General features: G+C 51.2%; 1 protein-coding gene across 5 annotated transcripts in view; it reads right to left on the bottom strand.

The window, feature by feature from the left end:
- The window catches only part of VLDLR (very low density lipoprotein receptor), a 40801-nt gene extending 31330 nt beyond the window's left edge, over nucleotides 1-9471 (bottom strand). For 3 of the 5 annotated variants that reach the window (XM_008255864.4, XM_070067733.1, XM_070067901.1), the window contains exons 1-2: nucleotides 9339-9471; nucleotides 8761-8897 (exon numbers count right to left, since the gene is read on the bottom strand). In XM_008255864.4, coding sequence (XP_008254086.1) covers nucleotides 8761-8842 — 82 coding nt within the window. In that variant the 5' untranslated portion in view covers nucleotides 8843-8897; nucleotides 9339-9471. 5 annotated transcript variants of the gene reach the window in all.
- Nucleotides 9472-18667: the final 9196 nt, after the last annotated feature.

Below are 18667 nucleotides of genomic sequence, written 5' to 3'. Positions count from 1 at the left end.
GTTCCAAGTTGTCAGGTGCAAAGGCTGGGCTCTGGCCTGAAAGTCTGTCTCTGAAGCATTAGGAACCAGTTAGGGAGCAACTCTATACTGTTAGACATTTGGGTTAATCCTTCCATTTGAGACAAGCAAATTGCATAGTTCAATTGTCAGTTCAATTTACGTTTTACTGAGATCATCTCAACTATCATGGAGAAACAATAGAATGCTTTTTGTTGTCGGCCAAGCACTGCTTTAAGATTTCATGTCTCCTAGCTCATTTAACTTTTAGTGCTACACTGTTTGCATTTTCACTCTGCTGTCACAGGCTAGGAAACCTGTTTGAGAAGGGAAGTATAGACATATTCCCAAGATCACCATGGGCAGACCTGGGACTTGAGCCCAGGCAGTCTGGTTCCAGATACTGTACTGTACTGAGCATGCGACTAAACTACAACATTCAACTCCAGAACTATGTACTTCTAGAATATTCCGTGGACTTGAAATTTAGCAAGTGGAACCACCTTAAACTAATCTAGAATTCTGGGATTTTACTTGTCAAGATGATGCTCTCATAATACACCCTTAGTGTTGAGATGGAGCCCTCTCTCCCATCTCCATCCCACTTTTTCAAAGTGCTGCTAGCATTTCCCCAACAAGTCTTTTTTTTTTTTTTTTTTCCAAAAGACTACAGCTTTTGGTTTTCTGTCTGGGACACATTGGTCAAGTCAGAGCAAAGGCTTTCTACCTGATTTATCTTGGAAATCACTGCCTTCTGTGAGTGGTTCTCAAGTTCTCCTGTGCATCCAGAATCTCCTGAGAGACCAGTTAACATATAGAACTGCTAGGGCTGGCGCCGCGGCTCATTAGGCTAATCCTCCACCTGCGGCGCCAGCACACCGGGTTCTAGTCCCGGTTGGGGCGCCGGATTCTGTCCCGGTTGCCCCTCTTCCAGGCCAGCTCTCTGCTGTGGCCAGGGAGTACAGTGTAGGATGGCCCAAGTGCTTGGGCCCTGCACCCCATGGGAGACCAGGATAAGTACCTGGCTCCTGCCTCCGGATCAGCGCGGTGCGCCGGCCGCAGTGCACCAGCCGTGGCAGCCATTGGAGGGTGAACCAACAGCAAAAAGGAAGACCTTTCTCTCTGTCTCTCTCTCTCACTACCCACTCTGCCTGTCAAAAAAAAAAAAAAAAAAAAAAAAAAAAAAGAATTGCTAGGACCATCCCAGGGATTCTGATTCAGGAGGTGGAACATGGACCTTAGCTTGCTTTTCAGATGCAATATTGTTGACACTATTGGTCTCAGACCATATGTATACTTGAAAAAGTTTGAGGAAAATGAAATTAAAAGATAACTTTATTCTGGTGCAAAAAATCATGAAATTCATGGGTTTTTCATGAAACTTACTTAGCAACAACATTTTTGGAAACTCTGTACTTTGAGAACCATTGCACTAAGGTTAAGCAGCCGCAGATTCCACTCATAATGGAAATAGCCTTTTCATATTGAAGGCTGTAATACCGTGCATACAACTAACCCCCATAAGGCCTCATGCCCATCACTGGAAGGACAGAGGAGATAAACGCCAGTATTTTACAACAGACATGTTGACGACAGCCTGGCTGAAGCTCCTGAGCCCCTTATGTCATAAAATTTGGCTGCCTTAACAGAAGGGCGTGCTACAGAGGTTCTTCTAGCATGCATCTGCCCCTCTCTGTGTGCCATAGTTTTGATTGAGTGGATCACTTCCTCTACCTCAGCGGTCCAGAAAGGAGCCCAGACTCTCCTCCCCTGACCTCTGGCCATGAAGTGCTGGCCACATTCTGGCCTTCCTCTCTCGCTCAATCTAAGTTTGCATCTCCTGCTGCTTTACCTCCGGGCTGCTAGACTCTCTCTCTAAATCAAGACGGTGATCCAAACAACCGCAGATGGCCTCAAGTGCCAAGGACAGGGGCATCTCCTGGCTTCCCACTGCCTCTAGGACTGAGCTCAGTTTCTCCAGACTTTTCCCTGCTGGTCATCACCCACGTCCTCACAGCTCCAAGGGGCCCTGCTTCCTTCCCTTTGCCTTTACCTGTCCTCATGCCTGCTCTGCCTCCTAGCCACGGACCACTCCTTTTCACTTAGCCACCAGGATGGGCTCAGATGGCATCTCCCAAACGAGCCCTCCATGAGTTTCTTGGCAGAACTGGGAGTTTTACCAAGGTGCCCTGTGCCTGTCCCAGGGGTGTCGTGCACTGAGACCTGAGCACGCACTTCCCTGTTTCCACCTTTCCTCACCGAGATCCCCTAAGGCAGGGCCCAATATTTATCCTTGTAATAAACTACAGGTGCCTGACACCCACACATTCTCCAGGTGCCCATGCTAGCACTCGTGGAAGCATGAGTTGATTTATTAGGTCACTAACAAAGCCGGCCTGAACTCTAGACTTTCATCCAGGCATTCTTCTCAGCATTTCTGAACTGAAGTCCAAGGGAGACCAGTTGTTTGATTCACCAGAATACTTCAAAAGACTCTGGGTTCAAAGGCCCCCCGTCCTGTATGCCCCGGGGAGGTATTTTCACCTCGTCTTTGTGGCGCTTTCTCATTTAGGAACAGCACACTCAGAACACATGTGTCTGTCAGAATGCGTGTGTCAGGGTGGGTGTGCTGGCCCCGTTTCCATGCAGGGAGAGAGGTTCTGACCTGGAGGCGAAGGCAGCTGAGTGGGAGGTTAGGAGTGCGTCTGTCACACCCAGATTTTACTCCTGACGTCTCGATGGTTTTTGGTAGTGTTGGCAGCAATGCATGGCTGCTTGAACCATACCACCTTTGCAAGAGCTCTGCAGACATGGAATAGTTTCTGGCTTTGTCATAGTGAAGCCTGCGATCCTGGTGATTTTCAGGGAAATTCATAAGCTGTAACCCAGGGGGCATGTGGGAACACCAGCGATTTTCCTCTGCTGTCTGCCTCTTTTATGATTCAGTCTTACACACCGTGTCTGCTCCCTCCAATTCAGAGCACCTATCCCAGCCTGTCTGTGGAACACTGATTCCCCACCAGACTATCCACTACAAAGGAAGGGGGCAACCCTGGCTTCATTGTGTCCCCCAAGACTGGCACCTTGTGGCATATGCTAGGTGCTCCATAGATGGCCATCAAGTGGTTTCAAGCGGATGAACCCCGAAGACTGGCATCAGTCTACAGCCTACTTAGGGAGCCTACAGGTCAGTTAACAACTCAGACCTTGGGAAAGCGTTCTGAAGCAAGCTAATGATGAAGAGCATGTGCTGCGACAGAGCAGGTTAAGCCAACACTTGGACTCCCGCATCCTGAATCACAGTGTGAGTTTGAGGCCCTGCTGCTCCTCTTCTGATCCAGCTCCCTGCTGATGTGCGTGTGAAACAGCAGATGATGGCTCAAGTACTTGAGTCCCTGCCACCCACATGGGAGGTCTGGATGGAGTTCCTGGCTCCTGGCTTCAGCCTGGCCTGGTCCTAGCTGTTGTGGGCTTTTAGTGAGTAAACAGCAGATGGAAAATACCTTTCTCTACTTCTCTCTCCTTGTCACTTGCCTTTCACAAAAATAAATCTTTTTTTATTTTTTTTTATTTTTATTTTTTTTTTGACAGGCAGAGTGGACACAGTGAGAGAGACAGAGAGAAAGGTCTTCCTTTGCCGTTGGTTCATCCTCCAATGGCCGCCGCGGACGGCGTGCTGCGGCCGGCGCACTGCGGCTGGCGCACTGCGCTGATCCGATGGCAGGAGCCAGGTACTTATCCTGGTCTCCCATGGGGTGCAGGGCCCAAGCACTTGGGCCATCCTCCACTGCACTCCCTGGCCACAGCAGAGAGCTGGCCTGGAAGAGGGGCAACCGGGACAGAATCCGGTGCCCCTACCGGGACTAGAACCCGGTGTGCCGGCGCCGCAAGGTGGAGGATTAGCCTATTGAGCCGCGGCGCCAGCCAAATAAATCTTTTTTAAAAAAAAAAATTCTGAAGATGAGAGGCAGTTTGTAAAAGAAGAACTCCATTTATAGTCTTTCAGGGGAAATACAAGGGTTAGAACCTGTGGAGTGAGTGGCAAATGTAGGCTACCACCGAGACTTTATCATCTCCCTTGCTCGGCAAACCTGAGGCCTCACACTGCACACTGTGTCTGGATACACAGGAGTGTGCTTCAGAAAGTTCATGGAAAAAAAGGATTAAAAGAAAGTTTTATTTTGGTGCAAAAAAAATTTTGCATAGTTTTTTTTCCCACAATACACATTTTCTATGAACATTTAGAAGACCATTGCTAAAGCTACTAACCACCATGGCCAACCCAGATGCCCCATGTTGGTGGCAAGGTCAGCCACTCTAGCCAGTGATCCCATCTCTCAGGTTCTTTCCCCAATGTTATCACTTAACTACAGACATACTCCCTCGTCCACCCATACAGCAAAATCTATAGTACAAAGTAGGCAAAGGTTATCTAAAAGCCATCAAGACACTCCTAGTAGAATTTCCACCCCTGCTCACACACCACCTAGCACTAATAGAATCTCTCCACCTGCTCACACAGATTCTCTTCCTGAATTTATAGCCTCATAGTAATGGGCAGAACCAGCTTTCTTGGGGAACTTCACACAAAGGAGAAAGCTGCTATGTTTAAGGTGTCATCTGCTATCCCATTTACTTCCTGCGTTGCCACTGACGCTTCCACTCATGGGTTTTAACAGTGTTAGAGTTTTTGTTGCGAGCCAATAGAGGAGCTTAGCAAAGAGACACTGGCTGAGAGTGGAAAATGCACAGAGAACAGATGAGATGATTTTCACTTACAGAGCAAGAGCCTCCTGGAGCTAATGATCCTGTGTTTGTGAATCCCAGAAAGGCTGTCAGTCCTCAGATTCCCTGGTCAAAAACTCCGAAGCCAAGGGGACACTTGTCCCTGGACCCCTTTCTTCTGCTCAATAATGGCGTCTCCCCAGAACCTCAGCAGAAGGTATATTTGGACTGTTTGCCCTGAAAGTAGTCTGTTGCACTGTTGCCTAAGTACTCTCTTGAGAGTCCCTGAAACTAGAAGGGAATGAACCTGAACCTCGCAGTTTTGAAGCCAGCAGCTCAGCACCCTTTTGTGCTCGGAACTGTGAAGCTGACTTTGAAAGGCAGGTCAGTATCCAAAGCAAATTTAAGCAGGACTTAAACTGGGTAACAGCTTCATCTTGATCACTCTTCCCTCGAATGAGAAGAATTTTATTCACATTTTGTAAAAAACAGAAGAGGGCCCAGACATTTAATATGAATTATCTATCTTTCCATGCTGTATGCCAAGTCTTCTGGCTTTTGGATCAAAACCTGAAGCCACAAAGCTGGGTACTATCTGTTCCCTTGTTCTTATGGCCGTATTCTGCTCTAGCACTTCCTAGTTAGTCTTAACGCTTTGATATCCTTACTGGACCAGAAGAAGCTTGGGACTGCTTTCCAACTCTTTTAGAGCTTTAATAAAATACCCTTATGAAGTCAAGTTTAGGGTTACTCAATTTTGGAAAAAAAAGGCAGACATACTTCCATTATGGCTCGCTTCCTTTGGGGACAGAGGCTGTTACCTTGGCTAGCAATGCTTAGCACTTAAGTATGAGGTTTGTGATACTAAAGGCTGAACACATGGCAACTCTGCCGACTCCGGCCTTTCACGACATGCTCTGGGTATGTGGGCACTCAAGCAATGAAAACAAAGAATCAAAATGACCCAGGTGAAGAGGGCAAGAGGGTGACCCAGGAAACAAAGCTTCTAGAGACTTTAAGAAACTGTCCCTTCCCCCTAAGGGCTTGGCTGGTGTTCTTCCTTTAAACAGTACCTATGCACGTGCCCAGTGTTGCTTTACATGAGGATGGCCATCATCACCATGCGTCGTCTTGGTGCTACCTGGAAAAGCCAGGAATGGTTTCTATTCATCTTCCAATGTTTTACCTCCAGGTCTGTCAGTACTGCCAGCAACACCAAGCCTGCCCCATATCAAGAGCAGAGTGTTGATACTCTTGCTAGTTGGTGGGCCTAGCCCAATAGCTTTCACAAAACCTGCCTTGTTCTAGACTGGCCTTAAAGAATACATGGTACTCCAGCTCTTAATCTTGACCACAAAGCTTGAGGGAAACTACTCGAGACCCCTCCCAGGGATATTACAAAGGGCTATCCAGACTTGTCGAGCTAGCCTCGCTTTCGTTCCTTGCCAGAGTCTTCGTGCCCACCTGCCCTGTCCTAGAGTATTTTGGAGCAGCACCGTGAGTGTGGTGGTATAGAGAAGGGGTAAGTGTAGAAGACCAGGGGCAAGAACATCAGCCCCGAAGGGAATCTGAACGTAGAACAGGAGCCAAGAGCTGGCCTTGTGGCATAGAGGGTAAAGCCGCATGGGACATCAGCATCCATGTGGGTGCCAGTTTGTGTTCTTAGCTGTTTCATTTCCAATCCAGCTCGCTGCTAATGGCCTAGGAAAGCACTGAAGAATGGCCCAAGTGTTGGGCCCCTGCTGCCCATGTGGGAGACCTGGGAGAAGCTCCTGGCTCCTGGCTTCTCCAGGGCCCAGCCCTGGCCATTGCAGCTATCTGGAGAATGAACCAGAAGATGGAAGATCTCGCTTTTTCTCTCTCTCCTCTTTCTCTCTCATTCTGTTTCTCCTTTCTCTCTATAGCTCTCACTTTCAAACAAATCTCAAAAAACAAAAGCCCCAGGAGCCAGTCTGGAATGGCTGTGGGTCAACATCTGCCTCAGGAAACTCCAGATTCCCTCCATCGGGAAAAGACCCACCTCTCACACTTCAGAGAAGTTCAAGTTCGCACGGGTGTCTGTTTCAGGACATGTCCCAGAGCTGACATGTGACTAAGGGAAGCACGGGGATCCTCCCCTGCTCTTCATCCAAAGTGCGCCTCCACCTTGGACTGACTCATTTCAACAGTGAGGTGCATTCCTAGCATTCTGCTGGGGAAAGTTAGTCTCCAATGGAGATGCATTGCACCTTTAAAATTCCAAGAATATGAAAGTGCATGCCACAAAAAAATGCACTTTCTCCCACCTTCCCAGGTAATTAGCAGCACCTCCTGGTCACCCTGGGTGTTCTGAAAGGTTACCAAAAAAAGCAGAATGCAGGTCACGGCACTATTTTGAGAATACGCTTAATAAGTTAGTATCACTCACTCATTAATGGCTAAGGTTAGCCTCTGGCAAGGCTCCTTAAGTGGGGCTTTTCTTGGCCTGGACTGGGGTAGCACACCCGTTTCTGTGTTCACTTTGCACTTTGAGGCCTTTCTCTCAGTCCTAGAAGCCAAACGCATGAGAGAGAACGGCCGGTGGGAGCCTGTGGGCTCCTCACTTTCCCTAACAGCTAGCATTTCACAGGCTGCTAAATTACTAGTCCACGGAGCCATGTGACCAAGCTCAGCGCGACCGCGCCGCCGGACCAATCGCAGAGGGCAGGGAAGCCCGTCCCAGCTTCACACGCTCGGGACGGGACAGTCGGAAGCAAAGGGCAGGCGCATTTGGAGCGTTCACAACCCCACGTAGTGCCCAGGAGGCTGCCCGGGATCACACGCTGGCAAGTTCAGGCTCCCTTCGCACACGTGACTGTAGGCCCCCGGGCCTCCCGGGGCCGGGGGGCGGGGGGGAGCCACCCGAGCCAGAGGCTGTGGCGTCGGGATCCAGAGCTGTCCCACATCCCAGCGCTGGGAGTCAGCTCGCCCGGGTCGCGTCTTCAGATCGCTGCCCAACCCGCTCGGAGGGGCTTCCAGTTGCCTGCTCAGGGAAGTTGTGAGGTCCCAAGTGGGCGAGGGAACCCAGGCCCGGGTCGGCAGCCCCAGGGGGCCCGGGAGTTGTCACCCCCCCCCCCCCATTCGCCCTGGCTCACAGCCACAGCCACACACCAGCCCCTGCACTACTCTTTGATCTATTGTTCAGAATGGAGGCTAATTACAGCCGCTAGATTAAGACTCAGGTACCCTGGAGGAAGCGTCACTGGGAACGAGGGTCTGCAAACTAACCTGATTAAGTCTGGGTTCCGTGTAGCCACAGGAGAGACGCGAGAGGCTTCCGAACGCAGCCCGGGGGCGGGCAGGGGAGGGGACAAGCACCCAGAGGGGAGTTCTCGTTGAAGCTACACTCTTCTAAGCCGCACGCCAGACAGACGGCCCAGGGCCTGGGGAGTCGCAATTCGGGTGCGCAGGCTGCGCACTTCCCGCGGCTGAGCCGAGCCTCCCGGCAGCCGCCCACCGAACGTGCGCCTGCTCACGGCCGCAGGACGACTCCCTGCCCCGGCCGGCACCTGGCACCCCGCGCCCCTCCAGGCGCCCCCCTTCCTCCACCGTCTGCTCCCACCCAACTGAAGTCCGAGGGGTGCGCCCCCGGCTGCCATGCACCTCTCCAGCCGGCCCTCTGCCTCCTTAACACTCCGCCCGACAGGGCAGGCAGAACCATTGTTCAATGGCTCGGAAGCCCACGTTCTCCAGCCCTTGTCAAGGCGGGGTGGTGGTGAAAAAACGATGCATAACAGCGGCTTTGGGGGACAGCGGGCAGCAGAATACAGACTATTTCAGGTGACGCTTCGGGACACCCCAATCCGTCCTGTACCCCCACACTCCGCAACCGGCCCCCGCAGCCGCGGCGCTGACAGTCGGCTCGGAGGCGCCGCCAGGGTGGGGAGCGAGAGAAGGCGAGCAGAGGCAAGAAGCGCTTCCGAGAAGGGGGTGGGCAAGAGGAGACTGGCGCCCCAGGGCCCCCGCCCGCCCCCCACGCCGCGGCGCCAGGCCTCCTGCGGAGGGGGCGTCCCTACTCACCGGTTGCGGTGGCGCCGCTCTCCCGGAGCGCCCAGCACAGCGCGAGCAGCAGCCAGAGCGCCCGGCGCGCGGACGTGCCCATGGTGCCCGCCTGGATGGTGCCGCCGCCGCTTGCTCCGCACAACAAGTTACCAGCCCTTCGGAGAGGAGGAAGGCGTGGGGGCGGGGAGGGGCAGGGGAGGAGGAGGGGGAAGGAGTTAGCAGGGGAGAGGGCGCTGGGAAGCAGAGGGCAGCCCTCCCCGACAACTTGCACGGCCGCTTGCCCACCAGCCAGCCCACCCACCCACCCTCCCACCTCCCCGGGGCTGCAGCGGCAGTGCAAGCCGAGCCTGCGGGCAGCAAATAATGCAGGCGCTGCAGAGGAGGGGAGGGCAGGGGAGGGAGGGGAGGGGGAGGGGGTAGGGAGCCGAGAGCAGAGGAGCAGCCTGGAGAGCGAGGAGCCGGCGGTGCAGCACCCACACTGGCGGCGGCTGGAGCGCGGGGTGAGCGGCAGGGAGGGGGCGGGAGGGGGAGTGGTCAGCGGGGGGCGGGGGCCGCGGCGGCTCCGGCCCTCCCTCCCCTCGACGTGCTCCTCTTACACGCCCCGGGGCAGCCGGTGCCTGGGCCCGGAGTGTGAGAGTGTGAGCTTGCGTGAGTGGCCGTGGCCGTAGCCGTGGCCGTGGCCGCTTGGACTGCTCCCGCGGCCCGGCTGCTCGGCGCGTCCGCCCGGGGCTCACGGGGGCCCGGGGCGGCCGCTGGTTGGCTCGCGCGCCGCCCTCGCCTCCAATCCCCGGTGCCTGTCCTAATTTCCTGATCCAGGGAACCTGCCGCCGCTGCAGCCTTGCGCTCCCTACGGTCGTTACCGTAGGCTCGCGGCCGCAGCGCCTAGCGCTGGTACAGCCACTGCGGCCGGCTCGCGGGGCCGGCAGCTGGGGGGGCCGCCGGCATGTCCACGGCTGCCGCCCGCGCCCCTCACAGAGGCTGGTAGGTAGCATCTTCCTCCGGCCTCCTTTCTCCGCCCGGAAAGTGACGAACAGGAGGGGCTCCGGGCGTTCACGCGGCTGGGGTGTGGGGTCCCAGCTGCCTGGTCCGTCGCCCGCGGAGATGCCATTGTCCTAAACCAGAAATGTGTCTTTAAGTGAGAGGGAGCGGAAGAGTGAGCGAGCGAGCAGTTGTGGTTTGCCCTCTGGAATAGAACGGGACTGAAATAACCCGGTCTGGGATAAGGAGGCGGGGAGTCGCTAGCGCTCAGCTCTGCCTTCTCTCATCAGTGTTGAGAGTTAATTGCTAATTGCACAAAATGATAGTTTGAGGGCCTGTAATTAAAAGCTTAAACCTTTCCTTGTTTGGAAGAGGGACCCAGTAGGTTTATTCTGGATATACTTTGCAACATGCAATGTGGAGGCTCCCTAAAAGACAGAAGGAGCAGAGGCCAGGGCCCCTAGGAGGGAGCAACTCTGGTGCCTGGCAGTACCTCAGCCTATCATTTGACTTTTAAAAGCCTCCTTTGGTTTTCTGGCAGGCTTGCCCCTGTTTGAAGTGTGTTTGTCTGTGAAGCTTCTACGTGGAGTGAGAGAGGACCCCTCCCCCCCCCCCCCCCCCGTTGTTTCACCTTCTTAAATAAAAGGGGTTTTAGGTGTTTTTTTAAAAAGTTGTTTTAGCTTTGAGTGACTCAAACTTGGCAGATTTTAGTAAGGTCATCTTGGGTCTCCACGCCTTTGGTGTCTGAGAATGGGTGGGCGCTGGCTGGCTGTGTCCTTGTCCTGGCTGTCCTGGGCCTTTGTCATAGCTAGCCATTAGATAGGAGCTTCATAGGAACTTACCGCACCCTGGAGACAGGGAGGAGAGGAAGTTTCAAGTCAGGGTACCTGTGGCTGGAGCCAGAAGATACCCAGATTGTGGCAGATGAACACGAAGGAGCATTCCTCTCTGGACAGAGGGGGTCTGGCACCAAGGCCCCTTTTGAAACCTGTTTTATCCAGTCCTCTGGTTACATGGCTGATACACACTGCAGTGTCGTGCTCGTGTTACACGTGAAACTGAACTGAAATGTGTTTTATGCCATTCCGTAGTGAAGATGCATGCTGGTGGTGTTTCACCTCACACGCCCTGGCGGGGGATGGTCATGCCTTCAGTGCACCCTGCCTTCAGTATTCTTGGGGTTCAGAAGGGTCAGTGATGTTGAGTCACTTTGCAGAAGAGGCAGGAGGGAGAAGGGCTGGGTGAAATCTGTACGAAAAGGGCACAGCACTACTCAGCAGTCGTCTGAGTATTTTTCAAATTTTTTCAGGTAACTGCACCCGACAAGCTAAACACTGATAGAACGTAGTAAGACTTATCTTTGACAAGCATGCATTATACTTTTCAGCTCTCTGAGAGCTGTAAATAAACTCCTGGTGAACTTAGCAGCAGTCCTGTGTTCAGTCCTGCAGCTTTTTGGTTGAATCAAAAGGAAGCATAACTATTGATTCCACGTCTGGCTGTGTAACTTGGGAAAAATCACAGTGCCCGTCTGCGACGGCCACCTGAGCCAGAGATGCCTCTACTTATAGGTGGAAAACAAAAGCAACACATGACATCACTGGGCTTGGAGGTTTCAAGAAGCAGCTCTGTGAAGTGCTGGTTATCAGAAGAAAAGGGTCTGGAGGAGGAATGTCTCTGATTGATGCAATAAGTAATGAGTAACCAAAAAGATAACTTGATGATGAGTAGAGGTTGCCTTGGTTGAACCACCTGGGCTCAAGGAGCCTGCTATTGCTGGAGTCCGGAAGGTTTTGGGTAAAAGCATGGGCGATCCATTCATTTCCACATGCATTGTATTCCCGTGTTTGTTGCAGCAGCACAGCATCTGTGGGAGACACACTGTACGAGGCAGAGGCCATCTGGAGGTGTTTCTCTGGGGAAGCTCAGGATGCGGTGGAGACAGAGAAGTGGGCAATTGCTGTGGCCTGTTGTAGTCGAAAGCTGCTTCAGGTGCTGTAAGATGAGCGGGAAAGAGCAGCTTACCTGGCTGCAGGATGGGGACCCCACAGAAGGCCTTGCAGAGCGTTTGTGAGCTGAGTGCGCTCATCGTTTTCACCAAGTGCTTCCAACTCTCCCTGCTTCCACGGCAGGATTGCACCTCCTGGTCCACTGGTAGTGGGGTAGGTAGGAAGATGAACTTTGTCTATTTTTTGAGCAGAAGGTGCAAGCTGCCACTTCCATTCTAGAGTATTCTGTGGCTGTGTGAGACCCTATCTTTTTGCCTGTGACAAGAAACCTTCAAGTTGGCTATGCTGTGGGCCCAGGATTGTGAATGACTAAATTCTTTCAGAACTACTCATCTGAATAGTTCCCTGCTGTCCACACGTTCTCTGGCAAATCGGACCCACAGCCCAAATCTAGTCAGTGACCTGTTTTTGTGTGGCCTACAAATAAGCGTTGTTTTTACATTTTTCAATTGTTATACCAAACAAACCAATGGGAAGGAGGAAGGGCATGCAACAGAGGACATACAACTGTATATTGTTCACGGAGCCTAGAATATTTATCATCTGGCCCTTTACAGGAAAGACTTGCCAACCCTTGACATGGGATGAGTGGGAAATAAATCTTTGTTACCTTCATCTGCTGAGATTTTGTTACCTTAGGGTATCCTGGCATGAACCAGGATGATACACTGGGTAGAGAACAAAGGGGTTCCAAGGTGAGTGGAGGGGGCAGAGGCAAGAGTATCATGTGTGTCTTGGTCTCTTTGGTGTTGCTCTAACAAAGCACCTTGAGGCTAAGTGTTTTATCAAGAAAGGAGGTTTATTGGCCAGTGCCGCGGCTCACTAGGCTAATCCTCCGCCTTGCGGCGCCGGCACACCGGGTTCTAGTCCCGGTCGGGGCGCTGGATTCTGTGCCGGTTGCCCCTCTTCCAGGCCAACTCTCTGCTGTGGCCCGGGAGTGCAGTGGAGGATGGCCCAAGTGCTTGGGCCCTGCACCCCATGGCAGACCAGGAGAAGTACCTGGCTCCTGCCATCGGATCAGCGCAGTGCGCCGGCCGCAGTGCACCAGCCACAGTGGCCATTGGAAGGTGAACCAAAGGCAAAGGAAGACCTTTCTCTCTGTCTCTCTCTCTCACTGTCCACTCTGCCTGTCAAAAAATAAAAATAAATAAATAAATTTTAAAAAAGAGGTTTATTTACCTTACAGCTTTGGAGGCTGAAAGTGTAAGGTTGGTGACCCCCTCTGGCCTGTGGGGAGGGCCCCACTGACTGCATTAAAATTAGAAGAGAAACCAAAAGGGAACAGGTCCTTTGCAGAAGGGAGAAGTCACATGGCAAGGCAGGCAACCCTGAGATTTGGAGGCCAGGCTGGCTCTTATCCTAGTACCCTGCTCTTGTGAGAACCAAATGGGTTCCTGAGAGAACTGCACTAGTCCCAAGTTGGCCCCAGTGAGCTAACCTCCTTTCACGAGACTATACCCGTTAACGGTTCCACACCTCAGCGCTGACACTGGGCGCAAGCTTCCCAGCAAGGAATCTGCAGACATACTGAAATCCTACCCAACCCACTGCCGTGTATTCCCATCAGTTCTGGGGATTCGGAGTGGCTTGAGGGTGGAGTTCAGGTGGGAGGTGAGGTAGAGGAAGGCAAGGGCTAGACTGAGCGGACCTGGAACACCACGCTCATGACGTTTTACCCTGTGAACAATGGCAGACTGGGGAGCAATTTGAGCGGAGGCCTGCCATCCTCTTAAGGTCACTCTGACTATGGTATGAAAGGTGAATTTTGTGGAGGGCAGAGTAGAATAAAACTAGAGGAAGAAAAAGTAGTTAGAGGCCCTGGTATTAAGGGAGGATGTTAAAGAAAAGAGAGGAAGAAGCTACTGTTTGTAGAGTTAGACACGCTCATACAATTCATCCTGGAGATTCTTCTCCCCAGTCCTCTGGCTTTATCTCTTTGAATAATGCTGTCCAGACACATATGATCCATATAAATCACTGGCGATGTCTGATGAAAGTACAGATTGCCAGGGCCCTCCCTTGGTGATCCTGATTGAGCAGGTCCAGGGCGGAGCTCAGGGAACTACCTGTTCCAGTGGATTCTTGCCATTAGCACTGATTAAGAAACTCTTTCAAAGAACGACTGCTTCCACGCAGGTTTGAATTGCACGGTGGCTTCACTTCTGTGACATGTGTGTAAGGTTCTTTGTGCAGTGTCTCTGAAGGGCGTGATTCAGGGCCCATAGGAAATGCTAAGGCTAATGTGTATCGTTTCCTTGTTCAGGACCCTTGGACGCATAGACATGGGCCTCAGAAGTAACCTCCAGACCACTTGGCTGCCGTGCAGCATTGAAGGTCCGCAGCCTCAGCCTAGCAGGTGAGAAGTGAAAAGAGCTAACCCCGTCTCAGATATTGTCATGGTGACTTCCCGGGGCCCCGCCATCTGCTAATACCGTGACAACCCAATAAGATGCATGGGCAATTCATCCCTCTCTAGGTCCCAGCCGGAGGGCGAGCAGGTGTACATCACAACTTTTAGTTTCTATCAGAACCTCCTGGAGGACTTTTCAAAGAGCAGCGTGCAGGGTCCCACTGTGAGAGTTTCTGACTTACTAGCTCTGGGGTGGTGCATGAAATTTTTTTTTTACATATATAGAATTTAATATAGGATATGAGTAGTATTACAAATCAGTCACTAAATAATTTTACATTGAATATAATACTGGAGGAAAATAGATTATCTATAGAGAAAGAAATGGTGTTGGTAGACCTGCATTGTTACCCCAGGTAAAGCCAATGTCTGCAATGCCAGTATCTCATGTGGGCTCCGGTGCAAGTCCTGGCTCCTCCAGTTCAGATGCAGCTCCCTGCTGGTGTGCCTGGGGAGGCAGTGGAAGACAGCCCAAGTGCTTGGGCCCCTGCACCCATGTGAGAGACCTGGAAGAGGCTCCTGGCATCAGTGTGGCCCAGCCCTGGCCACTGTGGTCATTTGGGGAGTGAACCAGCAGAAGGAAGATCTCTCTCTGTCTCTCCCTCTCTATCTGTAACTCTGACTTTCAAATAAATAGAATAAATTTTTTAAAGATTTATTTATTTATTTGAACGTCAGAGTTATACAGAGAGAGGAGAGCCAAAGAGAGAGAGAGAGGTCTTCCATCCGATGGTTCACTCCCCAATTGGCCGCAGTGGCCAGAGCTGCGCCGATCTGGAGCCAGGAGCCTCCTTTGGGTCTCCCATGTTGGTGCAGGGGCACAAGGATCTGGGCCATCTTCTACTGCTTTCCCAGGCCACAGCAGAGAGCTGGATCAGAAGTGGAGCAGCTGGGTCTTGAACTGGTGCCCATATGGGATGCCGGCACTTCAGGCCAGGGCGTTAACCTGCTGTGCCACAGCGCCCACCCCAATAGAATAAATCTTTTAAAAAAAAGCAAAGAAATGGTATTGGATGTCTATTCTATTCCATATGGAAATACAAACTTCTTTTTTTTTTAATGAAGATTTACTTATTTGAAAGGTAGGGTTACAGAGAGAGGGTCACAGAGAGACAGAGACTGAGAACTTCCATTTGCTGGTTCACTCCCCAAACAGCCACAACAGCCAGGACTGGGTGAGGCTGAAGCCAGGAGGCAGGGATTTCATCCGGGTCTCCCACATGGGTAGCAGGGGCCCACGCACTTGGGCTATCCTCCCCTGCATTTCCCAGGCCATTAGCAGGGAGCTGGCTTGGAAGTGGAGTGGACACAAGCAGGTGCCCACATGGGATGCCGATGGTGAAAGTGGTGACTTAATGTGCTATGCCATAAAGCTGGCCCTAGAAATACAAATTTCAAACTGATTAAGATCTAAATGTGAAAAAAAGCCACATTTATTTGACAAGCACTCATATATACAATACCATTAAGACCTCTGAAAATGGCAAATGTTACTGAACGAGGTAAAAAGCAGAAGCCAGAAGATAAGACATGATGAATTTGACTAGGTTATCATTTAAACAGGTTAATCCCAAACAAAACACACCACCACCAACCGAATCTCTTTTGATTAAAAGCATCACAATGAATATGAAAGACAATCCACAGGCTGAGTGAAAATACCAACATCACATGTAATTGAAAAAAATTAATATTTTATATGAAAATGCACGTGTGTGTGCAGGGAGATGATGCAATGGGAAGAATGTGCAATTCTAACAAGTTCCCAGGGGCTTTCTGATGCTTGCAGTCTGGGGACGCAGAAGCCTATCAGCATAGCTTATGCCCTCAGCTAACTCACTATAAAGCCAATTACAAGTAGTTTACATTTTAACTGGCAGTAGATCATATAGGACACGATACAGGATCCATTGTGAACTCATCGGTCTCCTTTATTTTTGCTAAGGGTCAAGTTCAGTTTGTTTTTCAATTCAGAAATGAGATGCTGGACCGTTTAACTTTCTGGGAACTCAGATAATTAATTCCAATGATTCTGGTCCTAAATTTGATTGTTGTCATTTAATAGAAATGTGATTTACAGGAGGTTTTGGAGTGTAGTGCTGATGGCATTTCAAACACTGTTATGACCGGAGTTTCTGTGGAACTAGCAGCTTTGTACCCTGGACTAAGCTAACGAGCTGTGCCTCGCTTATTAGGACTTCAGAGTTTTAATCTGTGAGTTGTGATGATGCATCAAGTTGTTTAAGTGTGTCCAATTTTGTCGTAATCATTGCATTTAAAAAGTTTCCAGAGGCAGAGAGGACAGAGAAGACAGAGACAGGGAGAGACCTCTTATCCACTGACTCACTCCCCAGGTGGAAATCACTCCAGGTCTCCCACGTGGTGGCAGGGCCCCAAGTACTTGAGCCATCACCCAGGCATTCCCAGCGTCTGCGGGAACAAGAAACTGGAGTCGGGGTGGGGTGCAGCACCAGAGCTGGGCAATTAGTATGGCAGCACAGGCTTCCTAGCCAGTGTCTTGGCCTGGGCTGAGCACCTCGCCTGCTGCTGATGGTTCCATTCTAAACTTTTAGGAGATGTGTAGTTTGGTGCATAGTTAAACATGAGTATCTAGTATTTTCTTGTGATTTAAATTCTTACATTACTGCTTGAGCTCCATGAAGGATTGAGTATCTTAATGAATATGTTTCCTTCCCCTTCTCAATTATTTATTTGAAAGGAAAGGTGTGTGTGGGGGGAGAGAGAAGGAGGGAGGAAGAGAGAGGGAGGGAGGGAGAGAGAGGGAGGGAGGGAGGGAGGGAGGGAGGGAGGAAGGAAGGAAGGAAGGAAGGCAGGCAGGCAGGCAGGCAGGCATTGAAGGAAGGAATTGAAATATTTACAGTTCACTCCCCAAACGGCTGCAACATTTAGGGCCAGGCCAGATCAGACAGGAGTCTGGAACTCCATCCGGGTCTCCTACATGGGTGGCAGGGGCTCAGGTGCTTGAGCCATCTTCCAGTGCTTTCCCAGGCACGTTATCAGGAAGCTGGATCAGGAGCAGAGTCTCACATGTGGGTGACATTATCCAAGCACTTGAGTGATCACCTGCTGCCTTCCAGGGTGCACATGAGCACGAAGCTGGAGTTGAGAGAGGAGCCAGGATTTGAACTCGGCACTCTGATGTGGAATCTGTCTCAAGAGGTGTCTTAACCCCTTGGCCAAACCTCACCCCTCAAGATGCTTTTGGAGAGACCCTCTTATTTGTATATTTTTGTCCCCAAAGCAATTAGTATGCCATTCAAGGTTTTTGACACTGGGATCAAATGTGCATATTTGGAAATAAGACCATCCGAGAGGGTGATTGTACCATCCAAGATCAAGAGGGCACCCGGGTGACCCTTGAAAGTCTATGTGCACTGTGTGAATGCGAGAGACAATGTGGGTTAATGGTTTGGAGAGTGGGTGCTAGAGCCAGGCTTCCTGGGTTCAGAGCCTGGCTCTACTATTTACTGTAAAATCTTCAGCAAATTATTTAGCCTCGCTATGCCTCAGATTTTTCACCTAAAAAGTGGGAATGTCCGGAGTACCTGCTTCTTAGGCAGGTTCAGTGCATTCATACAAATGAAGCACTTAGAACAGTGCCAGGCATGTGATAAATGCTCGGTGAGTGTTAGCTACTGTTAATGACGTTTTTCTTATTGTGATGACGATGAGGGCGATGATAATATAGAAGAGAGGCATAAGAATAGGCCCAGGAGTTGACCATGTAAAAGCAATGGTTCTCCAACGGAAGGAAGACCTTTCTGTCTGTCTCTCTCTCTCACTGTCTAACTCTGCCTGTCAAAAAAAAAAAAAAAAAAAAAAAAAAGCAGTGGTTCTCAACCCCGATTGCAAGGCAGTTTACGTATCCCTAGAGAGCTTGTAGAAGCATCAACACCGGACCTCACTTGGGGCCATTAAGTGTGATGTTTGGTCACGGCACCAGGGCATGAGCGTTTGTAGGCTGCCCAGACCAGTCTGCTGTACATTCGAATTGTGAATCGCTCGCTGTCAAACTGGAAGCCCTGGCCCAGAGGTGCAGAGAAGGAAAACCGCACAGTGAAATCTGAACATGGCTACACCCTTAGGGATTCAGGAATGTTACTGTGGTTCCTGCAGGAGAGGCAAAAGCAAATCCCCTCCGCGTGTTCCAGAATAGCCCCCAGGGGCCTCTGCGCATCCTGCTCCTGGCCCAGCATCTGACGCTCAGCTTGATCTGTCATCTGTAAGAGAGCCAAGGATCCTGGGAGGTCAGAAGCTGGGCACCAGCCAGACTGTTAGGAACCCAGCTGGCGTCTACCTATCAGGTGATGGATTACATATCACCAGTCTCATGCCCGAAGGAATCAATCTACCAGCAAGGACTTGTGGAGCGCCTCTGTGAGACCAGCGGCGTGCCAGGTGACTGGAGGGCAGTGTGGCTGCTCTGGGTAGGGGGAGCAAGTTGCTAAGGGTTTGTTTGCGCTTTCTGTGGAGCCAACTCAGGCTTGCTAAGTGGTAATTGACAGTC

Source organism: Oryctolagus cuniculus, chromosome 1 (genome assembly GCF_964237555.1).
Source record: "Oryctolagus cuniculus chromosome 1, mOryCun1.1, whole genome shotgun sequence".
NCBI lineage: Eukaryota > Metazoa > Chordata > Mammalia > Lagomorpha > Leporidae > Oryctolagus > Oryctolagus cuniculus.
This window is presented reverse-complemented; position numbering and strand designations above follow the sequence as displayed.